The 17,672-nt window shown below is 42.5% G+C and overlaps 1 protein-coding gene across 2 annotated transcripts in view; it reads left to right on the top strand.

The window, feature by feature from the left end:
- Nucleotides 1–17,088, top strand: part of parp11 (poly(ADP-ribose) polymerase family member 11) — a 28,988-nt gene extending 11,900 nt beyond the window's left edge. For both annotated transcript variants that reach the window (XM_072484917.1, XM_072484918.1), the window contains 6 exons: nucleotides 1,025–1,145; nucleotides 4,953–5,028; nucleotides 8,709–8,781; nucleotides 8,862–8,992; nucleotides 11,866–12,017; nucleotides 12,452–17,088. In XM_072484917.1, the coding sequence (XP_072341018.1) occupies nucleotides 1,025–1,145; nucleotides 4,953–5,028; nucleotides 8,709–8,781; nucleotides 8,862–8,992; nucleotides 11,866–12,017; nucleotides 12,452–12,777 (879 nt within the window). In that variant the 3' untranslated portion in view covers nucleotides 12,778–17,088. The remainder of the gene's footprint in view (nucleotides 1–1,024; nucleotides 1,146–4,952; nucleotides 5,029–8,708; nucleotides 8,782–8,861; nucleotides 8,993–11,865; nucleotides 12,018–12,451) is intronic.
- Nucleotides 17,089–17,672: the final 584 nt, after the last annotated feature.

The raw sequence follows: 17,672 nt of genomic DNA, 5'->3' as shown, positions 1-17,672 counted from the left end.
TTGTATCCACCATTCTTTGTTTCACAGCTGTTAGTTCTAATCGGAGTCTTCATAATCACAGCTCTTATCTCCATTTAGTATATACCGACTTGTACAATTTGTGCTTTCCAGATTTCTACTTTTCTTCTTTACTTTCAGAATCAGAGGATAGTACATTGTTGGTTCCATGAACTTTCTGTTTTTTTGTTAACAGATGTCATTGCAGTCATTGTATGGTTCCACATCTACCTTTTTTTTCATTTTCAAAAGGAGTTGATCACTAATTGTTTTATTTCCTTTGCTATTTGCTTCCTTTACCTTGAAGAGGCACTGTGGGTTAATCAGCTGTTTTCTGGGTGTCACTTCACAGTCATTGCTGTCCTCATCCTGAATAGCTGATGCCATGTTATCGTGTATATTTCCCTTCAAAATAGGCATGCTCTGGGAAATATTTTCAGTTGGCAAAGGAGGAAACCTTCTCTTGGGATAGATTTATTCACCGAGTGAAACTTGACATGTATATAGCTCCTGACTCCACTCCTGTGTCAGTATCTCTTTCTATGAGCACAGTAACCATCCAGTCGATACCTTGCATCTCTGAATTCTTATCCTCAATTGATACAATTAACATGTAGGACTGTACCCCAGCAAAAGCCTGGACCTGTGAGGCTGTACCCCAACAAGAGCCAGTGCCCCTGGTCCTGTGGGGTTGAACTCCAGCAACAGCCAGTACATTCAGGAGAGGGAGTTTCCCCTTCTGTCATTTTCTGTGTTCCACTTATGAATCTATTTTCATTTCAACATTTTTTTACTATCCTAAATCCTTACTACAAATTAAAATGTGCTTCCTTTTCTTTCAATATACATGTTGACAGTGGGAGATTTAGCTCGGAAAGCTCAATTCTGCTAATCACTTGGCAGAGATTTGAAAAATGGCATCACTGCAGAAAGATTTTGAAAATATACACTAAGATAACTCGGGTGGTGCTGAAGTGAGGCCTTAATATCCATTATGTTTTCTTAGGTATTTCTATGTTTATTTCAGAGGGACCCCAATATTTCATGTTCTGTGAGCAGCGAAGATATTGAAATGATTTACAGGATGAATCCACAAGGTGGTCTCTCATTTTCCACTGCAAAATACAACTACATGTTAGATTTTCAAGGTAACATTCCTGGTTTAATGGATCTGCTAATGGATGGTGCAAATAAAAATTGATTCAATGCCAATGTTAAGCGGAACATGCTAGGAAATCGAGCTGAAGTCAAGGATAGCCTGGTGAGAATGGCCTCATAGTGGAATCTCTGGTCTGCACTAAGCCAGACTGACCAAAAGAAGAGCAAACTACTGCAGATGCTCGAAATCTGAAATAGTAGCAGAAGATGCTGGAAGTACTCAGCAGATCTAGCAGCATCTGTGGAGGGAGAAATGGGAGTAGGTGTTTCGGGTTGATTGTTCTGATGAAAGATTATTGACTTGAAACATTAACTCTTGTTTCTACCTTCACATACTGCTAGACCCGCTGAGTGTTTGCAACATTTTCTAGTTGAAGAAGAATTGCTTGGCTGGGGATAAGAAAAAAGTTCAGGTTCCCACTGCTGGTTGTTTTCCCGTCATCTGGCTAGGAAATGTTATGTGTGGATATTGAGTATGGACAGAATTTAGCTTGCTGTGATATCCTGCACAGCCCTATATGCTATCAGTGCTTACAGTTGAGTTTCCCCGCATAAATAGGTTAGATGGCTTTTGTTTCGGTGCAACATCGTGGGCCGAAGGGCCTGTACTGCGCTGTATTGTTCTAATTTCTATGTTCTAAATGGGCCGGCATGGTGGGACAGTGGTTAGCTCTGCTCTCTCACAGCTCCAGGGTCCTGGGTTCAATTCTGGCCTCGGGGGACTGTGTGGAGTCTGCATGTTCTCCCCGTGTCTGTGTGGGTTTCCTCTGGGTGCTCCAGTTTCCCCCCACAGTCCAAAGATGTGCAGGTTAGGTGGATGACCATGATAAATTGCTCCTTCGTGTCCAAAAGGTTATGCCAGTTACTGGGTTAAGAGGATAGGTGGAGATGTGGGTCAAGATATGGTGCTCTTTCCAAGGGCCGGTGCAGACTTGATGAGCCAAATGGCCTCCTTCTGCACTAAATTCTATTTTTTTAAAAAAACAACAATAGCTTGTAATTATATAGTGCTTTTTACATAGCAAAATATCCCAAGGCTCTTAATAGTTTTACTGAACAAAATTGGACACAGAGCTGCGTAGGGGGATATTAGGTCATTTAGCAAAAATAGAATGGTCAAAGAGGGATATTATAAGGATATCTTTAAGGAGGAGTGAGAGGTGTTGGGAGGGAATTCCAGAATTTGGGCCCAGGCAGCTGAAGGCAATGCTGCAGTGATGGAATGATTTAAATCCAAAATGCCAGAATTGGGTGAATGTAGAGGTTTTGGAGGATTGTAGGGCTGAAGAAGGTCAAAGAGGTAGGTATGGGCAAGGCCATGGAGGGTTTTGAACACAATTTCAAGTTTGAGGTGCATTGCTGAACCAAGTGATAATGTAGGTTAGGGGAGCACAAGTGTGATAAATGATCAGGACTTGGTGCAAGTTAAGATGCAAGCAGCCAAAGTTTTGAATTAATTTAAATTTATAGAGGGTAGAATGTGGGAAATCAGTCAGGAGCACATTGAAATAATGAGGTTGAGCGGTAACAGGCACTGATGTTGGTTCATCAACATTTGCAGTTGATGTACCAAAGTTTAACTGGAAATGTGGAAGCAGTAATTAAAATAGCAAAAGAATTGAAGAGTATGTTCATTTATCCTTAATTGTTATTCTAGAATCGAATCTATAATAATCTTTATTAGTGTCACAAGTAGGCTTACCCCAGCAGGTGAGCTGAGGTGGGGACAGAGAGCGGTATTTATGGAGGACGACGTAGGTTGTAGATATGGGGTTACAAGGTCAAACAGAATGATGTCCGATGTGAACAGCCTGGTTTAATCCTGCTGACTGGGAGGGCTGGAGTACAAATGAACAAGGTATCAGATGACTTGCTACTCACCTAAGTAACTGAGGAAGAAATGCACACATTTTATGCATACGTTGCATGGTGTCCATGAAAGGGCGAAAAGTAAATTCTGATGTTGACAAACTGTTGCTAAAATTAGTTATAAATTTAAGTGAGATCCCAGAGGTAGAATTAAATTCTTAGCTTCCTGATATCTGGTTAACTTGTTTTTCCCTTGCATCTGGCAGTTTTGCTTTTGTTAGATAGAGCGATTCCACCTGGCAGATACTACATAAAATATAACTGTGCACACCATATTCCACCACTTCATTTACAGCATACAGGAACTCCAAAGTGCTACAATTCTAATTGTTCATATTAGATTCCCTCCTAAATGGCTTCTCTCCTGATATATCCTACTTTTTAACCTCTGTTTTTCTTCAGACACATCCTGTAGTTTTACAGAAGCAAAATCCTGCAAATGCTGGAAATCTGAAAATAGAGGGCGCTATCTCTCTCTTTCCCCCCCCCCCCCCCCCCCCCCCTCCCCCCCCCCAAAAAACCCCGCCGGGTGGGAGAATCGCTGGGGTGCCACGCAAATCGCGCCACACCGCCCCGACCCCCGCACGCGATTCTCCCATCCCCAGAAACCAGCGGCGCGCGATTCGCACCGGGCCGCTCGGAGAACCAGCGAGCGGCAATTTTCTGGCCCAGATGGGCCGAGCGGCCGCCACGACACTACAGGTTCCCGACGGCGCCGTCCACCCCTGGTCGCTGCCGGCGGGAACTCTGCGGGAACACTGGTGGGGGGTGGGGGGGGGGGGGTGCCTGTGGGGAAGGGAGGGGGGCTCCTTCACCAGGGTGGCCTCCGATGGGGTCTGGCCCGCGATCGGGGCCCACCGATCGGCGGGCCGTCCCCCCCCCCCGTCCCCCCCCGGGCCTGCCTCCTTCCACGCGCGGCCCCAGAACACCGGCGCCATGTTGGTGAGGGGCCGGTGCGTAAGACGTTTCCCTCGCATGCGCATAATGGCGCGGCCCAACTGCGCATGCGCAGGATTGGCCTGCCCCAACTGCGCATGCGCGGGCTGGCGCTGCGCCCATTTGGCGCCGCGTAAGGACGCTGGAACGGCGTGAACCGCTCCAGTGCCGTGCTGGCCCCCTGTGGGGGCCAGAATAAGTCGTGCCCGGGCCCTTCACGACGGCGTTCATGACGGCGCGAACACTTGGCCTCCATATCGGAGAATCGCCCCCAGAGTGCTGGAAAAAAGCTCAGCGGTTCTGGCAGCATCTATGGGGAGAGAAACAGAATTAACGTTTCAAGTCCTGCTGAGTTTTTCCAGTATTTACTGTTTTTATTTTTGAATTTTTCTTCATACTAAGGAATGCAAATTAGTGACTAATACATTTGCAGTTGATGTACCAAGGTTTGACTGGGAATGTGTAAGAAGTAATTAAAATAGCAAAAGAATTGAAGAGCATGTTCATTTATTCTTCGTTTTTATTCTGATGAATCAAATCGATAATTTTTAGTGTCACATGTAGGCTTACATTAACACTGCAGTGAAGTTGCTATGAAAAGCCCCTCGTCGCCATACTCCGGCGCCTGTTCAGGTACACTGAGGGAGAATTCAGAAGGTCCAATTCGCCTAACAAGCACCTCTTTTGGGACTTATGAGAGGAAACCGGAGTACCCGGAGGAAACCCATGCAGACACTGGGAGGAGGTGCAAACTCTGTACAGACAGTGACCCAAGCCAGTAATCGAACCCGTGTCCCTGGCGCTGTGAAGCAACAGTGCTAACCACTATGCTACCGTGCCACCCGTGGGGTTACGTGATTGTCTATTAAGTAGCTTTCCTTTACTTTGTCTCTTAGATAACATGTGATTTTGGTGGCAGACATGTTATATGATTGCCATGTTTGGATTGACAAATTACAAGTATCGGTGATAGGAATGTGTTTCTGTTGCAGCAATGAAACAAACCAATACAGCAACAGGGAAGCAGCGGCCAGTGAAACGTGCGGCCTTCTCTGTCACTGCTTTCAGGTTGGTGTTGTCTGAAGGCAAGAATTTGTAGAAATAATATGAACGTTTTCTAGTAATCGGCTGCAAATTACTGACTTACTGACAAATCTACAATGGCACTTCAGTCTTTTAAGCTGTTTAAATTAATATGGTCATGCATAAATAACAAAGGAGGCTATGTGTTAAATAGAAAGGAACAGAACCATATGTCGACAGGGAATAAATGTACAAGTTAACATATTTCATGAAGACACAAAAGAGAAACATTAAAAATAACCATCAGACAAATCTTATCAAAGTAGGAGAAACAGAAAAGGAGTTTAGAAAGACCAAGAGGAGTATGAGAAAAAATTCACATAAGAGGCAATAAAAAGGTCTGCTGTGGCATATTAGTATTAAAAAGATAGTCAAGGCACGGTTAAGCCTGCCAAAGGACAAGCTTGTGGAGAATGAAGGAATAGCATAAAAACTAAGAACATAGTTTTCAAAGGGGTGTGAAGCATTTGGGTTATAGAACTAGAAGTGAATGTTAATACAGCTTTTTTGGCAGCAGACTAGTCCTTGAATTGGAAGGTTCAAGCCTAGTTCCTGGGCCTGGGCACATAATTCTAGGCTGAAACCAGTAATGAGGTGCCGTCATTGGGTTACAACATTAAATCAGTATTCCGTCTTCCCATTCCAGTGGATGTGAAAGCAGCTATGGCATGATCAAAAAAAAAAGCTAGGCGTTTTCCTATTGGCCTGACCTAACAATTTCAGAGTCTGTGAATTGATGTATTTTGGAGGAATAACATGGCGAGGCAGTGCAATCTAAATGAAATGGTATTTTCTAAGGGGCTGAAGAACAGCGATACCAGGTGGTTTACGCACAGAAATATGTTAGGAGCAGAAATAACCTGTTCGGTCCCTTGAGCCTGCCCCGCCATTTAATAAGATCGGGACTCAAATCCACATTCCCAACTCTCCCCCCAGAGTTCCAAAGTGGTACAACTCTCAGGAAAAAAAATTCTCATCGCTTTCCTAAAAAAGCGACCCCTCATTTAAAACCGTGTCCCCTAGTTCTGGATTCACCCAAAAGAGGAAACATTCTTTCCATGTTTACCTAGTTCAATATGATTCAGGATCTAATACACTTTAATCAAGTCTCCCCTCAATCTTTGAAACTCCAGTGGAAATGAGCCCAGTCTGTCTAAACCTTCCTCATCAGACAACCCACTCATTCCAGATATCAATCTAAATCTCTGAATCGCATCCAACGCATTTACATCCTTCTTTAAATAAGGAGACCAAAACTGCACACAGTTGAGATGTGGTCTCACCAATTCCCTGTATAATCGAAGCATAACTTTACTCAATTCCACTCGTAATAAAGGATAGCATTCCATTAGCCTGCTTAATTACTTGCTGTACATGCATACTAACACTAGGTCCCTCTGCACCTTGTAATGCTGCAGTCATTATCTGTTTAAGTAATACCCTACTGTTTTCATTTTTCCTGCCAAAATGAACAACTTCACATGTACCCATTTTATACTCCCTCTGTGAGTAACCTATCTATATCCATCTGCAACCTCCTTATGTCCTCTTCACGCCATATTTTCCTACCTATCTGTTGTCTGCAAATTTACCTACCATGCCTTCACTCCCCTCATCCGTGTCATTGATATAAAGTGTAAAAAGCTGAGACCCCTGCGGGACACCACTTGAGGATGGACAATTAATGATGGCCTAACCAGTGATACCCACATCCAGTAAAATGATTTTTTAAAAACACATCACATCCTGTCAATCAGAAAAGGATCCATTTACGCACATTCTGTTTTCTGTCAGCCAGCTAATCTTTGCAAATATGTTAGCCCCTACACCACAAACTCCTATTTTGCACATAACCTTTATGTAGCATCTTGTCTTATGTAGCATCTTCTGTAAATTCAAGTTCAGCACATCTACAGGCTCCCCTTTATCCGCAGCTCATGTTACTCCTTCAAAGAACTCCAATAAATTGGTTAAATATGATTTCTCTTTCGAAGTACCATGCTGATTCTTCCCAATTATCTTGAGTTTTTCTAAATGCCCGGTTATAAACCCCTTACAAACTGATCCTAGCACCTTCCCCATGACAGATGTCAAGCTAACTGACCTATAGATTCCTGTTTTCTGCCTCCCTTCCTTCTTGAAGTGAGAGGTTATATTTTTGTTGTTTTTTAAAAAATGTTAGAATACCCAATTAATTGTTTTCCAATTAAGGGGCAATTTAGCGTGGCCAATCCACCTAGCACATCTTTGGGTTGTGGGGGCGAAACCCACGCAAACTCGGGGAAAATGTGCAAGCTCCACACAGACAGTGACCCAGAGCCAGGATCGAACCTGGGACCTCAGCGCCGTGAGGCAGCAGGGCTAACCCACTGCGCCACTGTGTTGCCCGAGGTTATATTTTCTACTTTCCAGTCTGATGGAACATGGCGGGACAAGTTGAGAAGGCTGTTAAAAAAGCATACAAGACAGCTGGCTTTGTAAATTAGCACACAAGACCCATGGCTTTATAAACTGGTACACAAGGGCAAGAAACATAGGAAGTATGAGCAGGAGTAGGCGATTTGACCCCTCGAAGTTATGCTAAACCTTTATAAACATTGGTTAGACATCAACTGGAATATTATGTTCATTTCTGGGCACTACACTTTAGGAACGATATGAAGGCTTTAGCGAAAGTGCAGAAAAGAATAATGAGACTGGCTCCAGACTTGAGGGATTTTCGTTACATGGATTGACTGTGGATGCAGGAGTTGTTCTCCTTATAGCAGGGGACAAGAGGAGCCTTTAACAGAGGTGTTCAAAATTTGAGCAAAATCTTCATAAAATAAAAAGGGGAAACTGTTTCCATTGGAAGGAGGGTCAGTAACCTTTCTGATAATTGGGAGGGGGAGGAGAAACAGGGTGGTTGAGAAAATTCCCCATCTGAAAAGGTGCTGGAAATAGATTCACTCTTAACTTTCAAAAGGGAATTGGATAAATAGTTGTAGGGAAAAATACATGGGGAAAGACCAAGAGATCCGTGCAAATTGGAAATCTTTTCCAAAAAGACGGCACAGGCATTATGAACTGGATGGCCTCCTGTGGTGGAGGCAGGGTCAATTAAGACATTCAAGAGGGAATTGGATTATTATCAGAAATGGACAAATGTGCAGGGTAATGGAGAGAAGGCCAGGGAATTGTTCCTACAGAGAGCCAGCACAGACATGATGGACCAAATGGCCTCTTCCTGTACTGTAACTATTCTCTTTTTCTGAATCTTTTGTGGCCAGTGGCGATTTTCCCCCAAATCAATGACCCCATGGGTGGGAATCCCATTGCCTGAGAGCTGCTGGCCACTCGGAAGTAGGCAATGCCACTAGGGGCATGGTGGGCAATAATTGCCCAGTTAAGGGCCTCGATTGGCAGTGGACAGGAAGGTCATTCATGAGTTTCCCCACACCAGTCTCCATTGAGGCAGGAAGGCAGTGGGGTCCCCGCCCCGCACCTGCTCTCTGATTAAATGCCCCCCGCCTCCAAAATCACCTCGGGGAGGACATTAAATTCATGCCATAGAGTGCGATGTTAGTAGTTTGTGTATGTGTGGTTAATATATCTGTATTTTATATTAATTTATACTATTGAGTGGTAACTTTTTAATGCCTGTTTGTTATGACCTCTTTTCCAAGTTTTATATGTGGAAATGAAGAAATCCCCATCCCTTTACATTGGGACAGTATAGACCGAGACAAACCTTATCAGGTAAGTCATTTCAGGCAACTTATTTCAGAAACCAAGTATTCATCGTGACCTATCAATTTAAATAATCAACTCTGTTTTAGCTCAGTCCGTTGCACAAAGCTTCAAATGAATATCTGGAAGTTGCAAAACTCTTTGGACAATCGATGGATCAGAATCGAATCAAGAAAATTCAACGAATTCAGAATTTAGACTTGTGGGAATTCTATTGCAGGTAATACACAGGGATATCTGGTTTCTTTTGTTTCAGAATTTCTCCAGAATAGTTTGAAGTTTTTTGTTATACAAGAATGTGCATAAAATTAAAAATAATGTTTCTCGTAGCTTTGCCTGGAGTTTCCTTGATTTGCCTCACACCAACATTTATGCTGCTTTCAATGCTGACCGTGCCAATGGCAGCTTAGATTGAAGTTTCCTCCGATTCCAGTCAGCCTGAAAGTAAAATCCGGTGCAAAATTAGGGGAAATCTTTTATTTAAATTTTAGAGCACCCAATCCTTTTTTTTCTAATGAAGGGGCAATTTAGCATGGCCAATCCACCTAACCTGTTTAAAAGGTCGCTGCCTGGGTGAGGTAAGTACAGATTAACTTACTTACCTTGCAGGTCAGCTGTTAAGTTCGGGAGTGAGAGCTGGGACCTTAGAATCAGCGCGGGAAATTGAAAAAGCGCGGGAGCTGCGAGGCAGAAGGGACCGTTTAAAAGGTCGCTGCCTGGGTGAGGTAAGTACAGATTAACTTACTTACCTTGCAGGTCAGCTGTTAAGTTCGGGAGTGAGAGCTGGGACCTTAGAATCAGCGCGGGAATTTGAAAAAGCGCGGGAGCTGTGAGGCAGAGGGGACCGTTTAAAAGGTCGCTGCCTGTGGTGAGGTAAGTACTGATTAACAACTTACTTACTTTGCAGGCCAAGTCGATTTCAGCAGGAGCGGAGCAGGCTAGTCCATTTCAGCGGGGGCAGTGCGGAAGTGATTTCTGGGAGGTAAGTTTCTCCTTTAAATTTTTTAAAAAAAATTCTAGTGTTTAAGGTGGGAACAGGAAGTCGACCCGCGGACTTCTGGGAAGACCCTCACCAATAAATTCTGGTGGAGAGGAAACCCGAGACACTACACGTGTAGTGTCTCCCACCCGCCCTCCTCCTCTAACCTAATAATAAAACCCATTGGTGTGAGGTAAGTACCATATTTTATTATTGTTATTAATATTTTTTTTTATATAAAAATTTTTAATTTAGTTGTTAGCCAGATCTTGGTAGAAAGTTAGAGGAATGGCAGGGAAGGGAGTGCAATGTTCCTCCTGCAGGATGTTTGAGGTGAGGGATGCCGTTAGTGTCCCTGCTGATTTTACCTGCAGGAAGTGCTGCCATCTCCAGCTCCTCCAAGGCCGAGTTAGGGAACTGGAGCTGGAGTTGGAAGAACTTCGGATCATTCGGGAGGCAGAGGGGGTCATAGATAGCAGCTTCAGGGAATTAGTTACACCAAAGATTGGAGATAGATGGGTAACTGTAAGAGGGACTGGGAAAAAACAGTCAGTGAAGGGATCTATCTTTGGGTTGTGGGAGTGAACACACGCAGGCAGGGAGAGAATGAAAACTCCACACAGACAGACCTGAGGGTATTTTCCATCTATCTTTAATCATATGTCTAATTGATATGGAAATTAATTTTTGAAGTCACCAAACCATCATTTATGCAAGTTAAACAGCATATTTAAGAAAATTGAATTGTAGAAACTTTTCCCCTTTTCATTTTGATGCATAAAAGTATTTGGATGTAGAAAATACAGTTTGATGTCAATAAGGAAAAAGGAAAAAAAAACTAGATATCATGAATTTGAATCCTGCCACATCTAAAGCAGTTGTGTACTCGTGTGTCCTCAAAGCCCCAAGTCTCATAATAATAATCTTTATTAGTGTCACAAGTAGGCATACATTAACACTGCAATGAAGTTATTGTGAAAATCTCCTGGTCGCCACACTATGGCACCTGTTCAGATACACTGAGGGAGAATTCAAAGAACAAAGAACAAAGAAATGTACAGCACAGGAACAGGCCCTTCGGCCCTCCAAGCCCGTGCCGACCATACTGCCCGACTAAACTACAATCTTCTACACTTCCTGGGTCCGTATCCTTCTATTCCCATCCTATTCATATATTTGTCAAGATGCCCCTTAAATGTCCCTATCGTCCCTGCCTCCACTACCTCCTCCGGTAGTGAGTTCCAGGCACCCACTACCCTCTGCGTAAAAAACTTGCCTCGTACATCTACTCTAAACTTTGCCCCTCTCACCTTAAACCTATGCCCCCTAGTAATTGACCCCTCTACCCTGGGGAAAAGCCTCTGACTATCCACTCTGTCTATGCCCCTCATAATTTTGTATTCAGGATGTCCAATTCACCTAACAAGCACGTCTTTCGGGACTTGTGGGAGGAAACCGGAGCAGACTCTGCACAGACAGTGACCTAAGCTGGGAATTGAACCCAGATCCCTGGCACTGGAAGCAGCAGTGCTAACCACTGTGTGCTAAGTTTCAATAAGATCACCTTTCATTCTTCTAAGCTCCAATGAGATAGGCCCAACCTGCTCAACTTTTCCTAATGTGACAATCCCTAGGGGACAGCCTAGTGAACTTTCTTTGGACTGCCTCCAAATCAGGTAACCCTTTTCTTAAGTAAGGAGGCCAGAAATGTAAATAGTGCTCCGGGTGTGAGACACTTTCTTGAACACCTGAAAATCCAAATACACCAGATCTACTGCAACTCTTTTCTACAGTTGGTCACTTCAAAATACTCCATTAAACTTGCCATGCGTAACTTGTCTTTAATAAGTCCACACTGATGGCCTTTGACTAACTCGTGCATTTCTGAATGACCATTCATTGAACTTGAATTATGGATTTTGAGAATTTGTAATTGATTTTGTTGCACCACAATCTAGTAACCTGTTTTACTGCATGAATTATATTCTGCTGTCTGATATGTCTATGGTTTAGATCAGCCCAACACGGAGCCCAACATCCAAGCTCATGTGTGCTGAACAAAATAGTGTAAATGCGGACAACCTTGTCATGTTCTTTTACTTTTCCTATTCCAGAAAGAAAGTTCATTTGAAGAAGATGAGAAATGGGATAGAACTGAATGAGAAGATGCTATTTCATGGAACAGGCAATGAGTTTGTAGAAGCAATATGTTCACAGAACTTTGACTGGCGAATAAATGGATTGCATGCTACAGTATATGGAAAAGGTAGGTAGCTATTATATCAGGGCGATTTCACAAAGATTTACACTTCATAGAATCCCTACATGGCAGAAGGAAGCCATTCGGCCCATCAAGTCTGCACCGACCGTCCGAAAGAGCATCCTACCCAGACCCACTTCCATGCCCCATTCCCAGAACCCCCGAACCCCACCTAACCTTTGGACACTAAAGGGCAATTTAGCATAGCCACTCCACCTAACCTGCACATCTTTGGGAAGCACCCGGAAGAAACACACACAGACACGGAGAATGTGGAAACTCCACACAGTCACTCCGAAGCCAGAATTGAGCCCGGGTCCTTAGTGCTGTGAGGCATCAGTGCTAACCACTGTGCCACAGTGCATTGCTAAGTAAAGTTGTCTAATCTATGGAATTTTTTATTGGGAGTTTATTGAGGTACATTTTGAATCTTTTCACAGGGACCTATTTTGCTCGTGACTCCTTGTACTCCAGCCGTTACTGCCGCACCAATGAAACGCATGAGGCTTCCTTGCAACCACTGGGAACAGTGCTGTCCCCGTCTGCACCACATCGGTGGAGATCGCAATTTAAGACTATGTTCCTTGCTCGAGTTCTCGTGGGTGACTATACTACCGGAGACCCCAAATATATTCGGCCTCCTTCAAAAGATGGAAGTCTGGTGAACCTGTATGACAGCTGTGTTGACAACAAATGGAATCCAAAGATTTTTGTAGTATTTGATTCCAACCATATTTATCCAGAATACCTAATTGAATTCACTTAATCTCAAATTAAGAAATTACTGATTGAAGAAGCAGGAAAACGCCTATTAAAAAAAAAAAAAAAATTCTTCAATTAAATTGTTATAGGTGTAACCATTCCTTGAACTGTCGAGGCTGACTCTGATACCCCAGCCTTTCAGAAAGTGGGTGGCCATGGAACATTTGCACAGGGGTTGGACTGAAATCTTGCACTACCTGCTGTATGGTCAAGGTCATAACTGCCATGTGAATCTAAGTAAACCTGCACTGTACCACATACATGAGATCCTGATGACATTGTGGAGGCTGGTTGTGTAGATTGTCTGCCGTTTACCTTCCGCTTTGCTCAGTAAAGCTTGGAGGAATGGGTGAAGAGGTCCTTTACAAGACTTAGAGGGGTAGTAGTCCTGCATTCCCCCGTCCCTTGAGATCACTTCTCTCTCTCTCTCTCCTCCGCCCCCCCCCCCCCCCCCCCAAAAAAAAATCTGTTTTCTGACTAGATCATCCTCTGGGATTCCTGCTATTCCAAAGCGGGCAAGCTGCACCGGGAGCCTTGCATCTGTTAACCTGGCCCAATCTCTCACAAGGGACCAGGATCTCGATGGACCAGGAGAGAAAGAAAATCTTGTATTTATATAATCATCTTTCATGACCTCAGGACGTCTCAAAGCACTTTACAGACAACAAAGTACTTTTGAAGTGTAGTTACTTTGCAATGTAAGGAATGTGCAGCCACTTTATGCAAAACAAACTTCTACCAACAGCAGTGTGATAACCACGTTAATCCATTTTGATATTGTTTGAAGGACGAATATTGGCCAGTTCTTCCTCAAAATGCTGCCGTGGTTTTTTTTTTACATTTACCACCTGAAATGGCTGACAGGGCCTCGGTTTAATGTCTCATCCAAAAGACAGCAATTCTTACAGTGCAGCAAGCCCTCATTTCCGCCCCTCTGACATTATAGCACTTACCTCAATCCTGCGCCAGGGTGTCAACCTTGAATATTGTGATCAAGTCTCTGGAGTGAGTCTTGAACCCACAACTTTCTGACTTGAGAACTTGGTTTTAGCTCTTGGGTGACTGTCTCACCTGTTTCATAGCCCCATGAAAAATATCTAACCGTTAAACCTTGAAACAAAATAACTGGGGAATTGGAATTCTGGTTGAAATCTGCTGACGTTCTCACCAGTAACCACAACACTTACTATATAGCATAAATTCATATTTGCTGCTAACATTACAAAACATTAATCCAGCTGAAAGTAGAAATGTCAGCAGGCCTGTCTGGTGGGCATCAAAGAATAGTTCAGGAGATTGGGGTAGATTTAATGGAAGTACTAGTATAATTTTAAACTAATCCTACTGCTCTTCTAACCCCATACCTTGGGAGCTTATGTTTCATATATTTATGCATATTTCCTTCAAAAAAATGCAAGAGCCTGTGCCTCACCTGTCCCATTTTGTACCTGGCCCATGGCTTCACCTGACCCCAACCTCTCCTATTCCTTGCCTCTCCCACAGTTCTGTCCAGATGACCCTTTATACTACTCCACTGCCAAGTGAAATTATCCATCCCATTAAAACCCTTCATCATGGCGCCTTAATTGTCTCTGCTCCAGTGTAAAGAGATTAAGGCAGTGAGAGAGATGGACAGTAGGGTTAATCTAAAATCACTCCATTCAAGCTCCCCCATTACTCTTGGATGCTGACCATCTACTTTTAAATTAATTACTGCTTTAATTTGATTTTCTGGAAGACAGTAGTGCCCGTTTGACTGGCTTTTCCAATCCATTGAAGACATATTATTATGATACTTTATTAAAAATCTTCATTATCCCCACAATCTCAAGTGCAGCCTGGCATTTTTCTCTCCAAAATGATTCCACATCTAAGTTAACAATTATTTGGCTTTTTAACGCGCTTCTTAAAGATTTTTAAATATTTTGGTTCTGGGCTTCTTTCATAGTCTCTCTTTACCTTCCTAGTTTCTTCATATGCTCAAATCTATATGCTTTAGGAGTTTCAAAAAAAAAAAAAAGGTAAATGTCCAGGAGTTTGGACAGAGGTTGTTTCCCATCTTTGTCCATGTTGTTCTAAAAAAAAAAGAGTATAAGGATAAACCCAGCAAAGTGTAGGCCAGGTCCCGGGGGGGGGGGTCTTGCTTTTCTGTATGCAAATGTTAGTTCAAATCTCTCCTGGTCCATCGAGATCCTTGCCTGTTGTGAAGGATTGGACCAGGTTAACAGCTGCAAGGCTCCCGGTGCAGCTTGGTCTTGGTGGTGGGATAGCTTTTAAAAACAGCGATATGGGACAAACTTGTTTTGACAGAAAAATCTAATGCTAATAATTTCTAAATGTCAACACACATGAATGATGAGTGAGTTACTTGAGTAGCTTGAAAATTCATCTTTCTTAAATTGAAGTAACATTTGCATACAGAAAGGCAAGACCCCTCTTCCCCCCCCCCCCCCCCCCCCCATACCTTTCTCTTTGATCTGTAACAACAGGTTTGTAATGAGTACAGGAATCTTTTTTTCTATACTGATACATAGGAGGGTGTATACAAACACATATTTTAAAAAAAAAAACATTTGCCTCCAAATAAAGTTTTTAAAATCAATCCTCTGCATTCTCTTCAAATAATTGCAAAAATCCACTGGCAAGAAACTGCAAAACACTAATCGACAACATTCCATTTAATGCAGCTCACGCTGTACAATGGATACATGCTATGAAATTGTGCGCAGTGCACGAGTTCAGATTGATGATCCAAATTTGTTGTGTTGCTTCTCAGCTCTGTGCAAAGGCACAAATTTGCAGCAAGGCTTTTGAGAAAGGTTGGGGCCCTCCGCAAAAAAATTACAGTAGACATTAAAATGGACAAAATAAATGAATTGCTAAATTAAATCATGTTATTGTGGAAAAATATAAATACTCAAGTTTCCGGTTTTGTTTAAACCCTTAGTTTGAACATTGGAAATGTTATGCACCGAGAAAAAATATTGGTAGTTTGTTTTCAGATAGCACTATCCAATGGCAACATTAGGCAACTGCAATTTACATGGGTTCTTATCATTAATTACAATGGAAAGTTGACATGTGACACCAAGAAGTAAGAATTGTATGGCATAATGTGTATGCAAATGTAATGCTTTTTCAAAAGAATCATGAGGCTTTTGCTGAGTAATTGATAGAAATTAGCATTATCGCAAGAAGAATTAAATATGCAAGTAAGGAAATAGAAAATGCTGGGAAAAACTCAGCAGGTCAGGCAGTATCTGTGGACCGAGAAACTGAGTGAACAGAGTTCTGATGAGTCATATTAGACTCAAAACTTGTTTCTTTCTCCACAGATGCTGCCAAACCTGCATTTTCTATTTTTAATTTTAGATTTGCAGCATCTGCAGTATTTTGCTTTTATAAAGGTAGAGATGTTTTACTGCAGATCTACAGGACCTTGGTGTGACCACATCTTAGGAGTACTGTGTACAGTTTTAGTCCCCTTATTTGAAAAAGGACATAATTGCTTTTGCAGCTCAGCGGAAGTTCACAGGACACACTCCTGTGATGTAGGGCTTAGTTTAATGAAGAAAGGTTGAACAAGTAGGGCCTGTACCCATTGGAATATAGAAGGTTGAGAAGTGACCTTATTGAAACATATAAGATCCTGAGGGAACTTAATAGGCTGAATATCCAGATGATGTTTCCTCCTCTTAGGGAGATAGAACTTGGCAGAGTTTAAGAATGAGATCTCCATTTCAAAACAGAGATTAGGATAATTTATTTTCACTTGAGAGTCATTAGCTTATTGATTCCTCTTCCCCAGAAATTAGTGGAGGCTGGACTATTGCATTTATTCACAGCTGAGATAGATTTTCAGTAGACAAGGGAGTCCAGGATTATGGGGGAGTCACAGGAAAGTGGAGTTGAGATCACACTCAGATCAGATATGATCTTAACAAGTGGCTGAGAGGCTCAAAGGGCCAAATGTCCTACTCCCAAGTTCTATGTTCCTCTCATTAGTAACTTAAAGGTCACAAATGTTTCATGGTGAATGAAATATTTTCAGAAAATGCTTTGAATAATTTTATTGGTTTCCCTCCTTTTGAGATTTTAATAGCATCAAGGGGTATGGGGAGAAAGCGAGAATATGGCATTGAGTTTGATGGTCAGCTATGATTGTATTGAATGGAGGAGTAGGCTTAAAGGGCCGAATGACCTACCCCTGCTCCTAGTTTCTATGTTTCCAAGAAGATTGCATTGCCATACTTTCAGGTGGCAATTATTGTCCAATGAGGAATTATATGCAAAAATAAAGTTTTACAGGATTTCACATTGCCTTGCTCATGGTAAGTTAGGAATGCAGACATGTATTTCACAAGGATTTTTTTGCAGCTGAAATGTATCCCGTCAGATTAACAGGTGCAATTCTTTGCATTCTTGAAATTGATGCTTGGAACCATCCAGTCCAGTATTATTTATAGTAACTGAGATCCAGTTGTCTTAACCGACAGGCATTTTCTGACCAACATTGATGGCATGCTAGATGTAATATTTTTAGGAAGCCCTGCGTAAATCTAAGTATCTTCCTTTCGTAGATCACAGAGGATCTCCCATGGCATTGCGCGCGTAAATTGGATGTGCACAATGTAGTATTCTGCTGCTAAGCTTAAGAAGATGTTCCCTGTCTTATTCAATGTTAGCGTCACCAATGAGACCGGTATCATTGCCCAGAGCTATTGGCTTCTGAGAAACTGATGGGCATTGATGTGGTGGAGACTGGAAACTGAGGGATGTGGTCATGAAAAACTCTTTTTGATCATATGTGATTGAGAGGTGTTACAAGAAGTGTGTTAGCACATTGCAGGCGCGACTTTAAATATATTGCTTAATTCAAATATAAATCATGAGAGCTCT

Source organism: Scyliorhinus torazame, chromosome 19, assembly GCF_047496885.1.
Source record: "Scyliorhinus torazame isolate Kashiwa2021f chromosome 19, sScyTor2.1, whole genome shotgun sequence".
NCBI lineage: Eukaryota > Metazoa > Chordata > Chondrichthyes > Carcharhiniformes > Scyliorhinidae > Scyliorhinus > Scyliorhinus torazame.
This window is presented reverse-complemented; position numbering and strand designations above follow the sequence as displayed.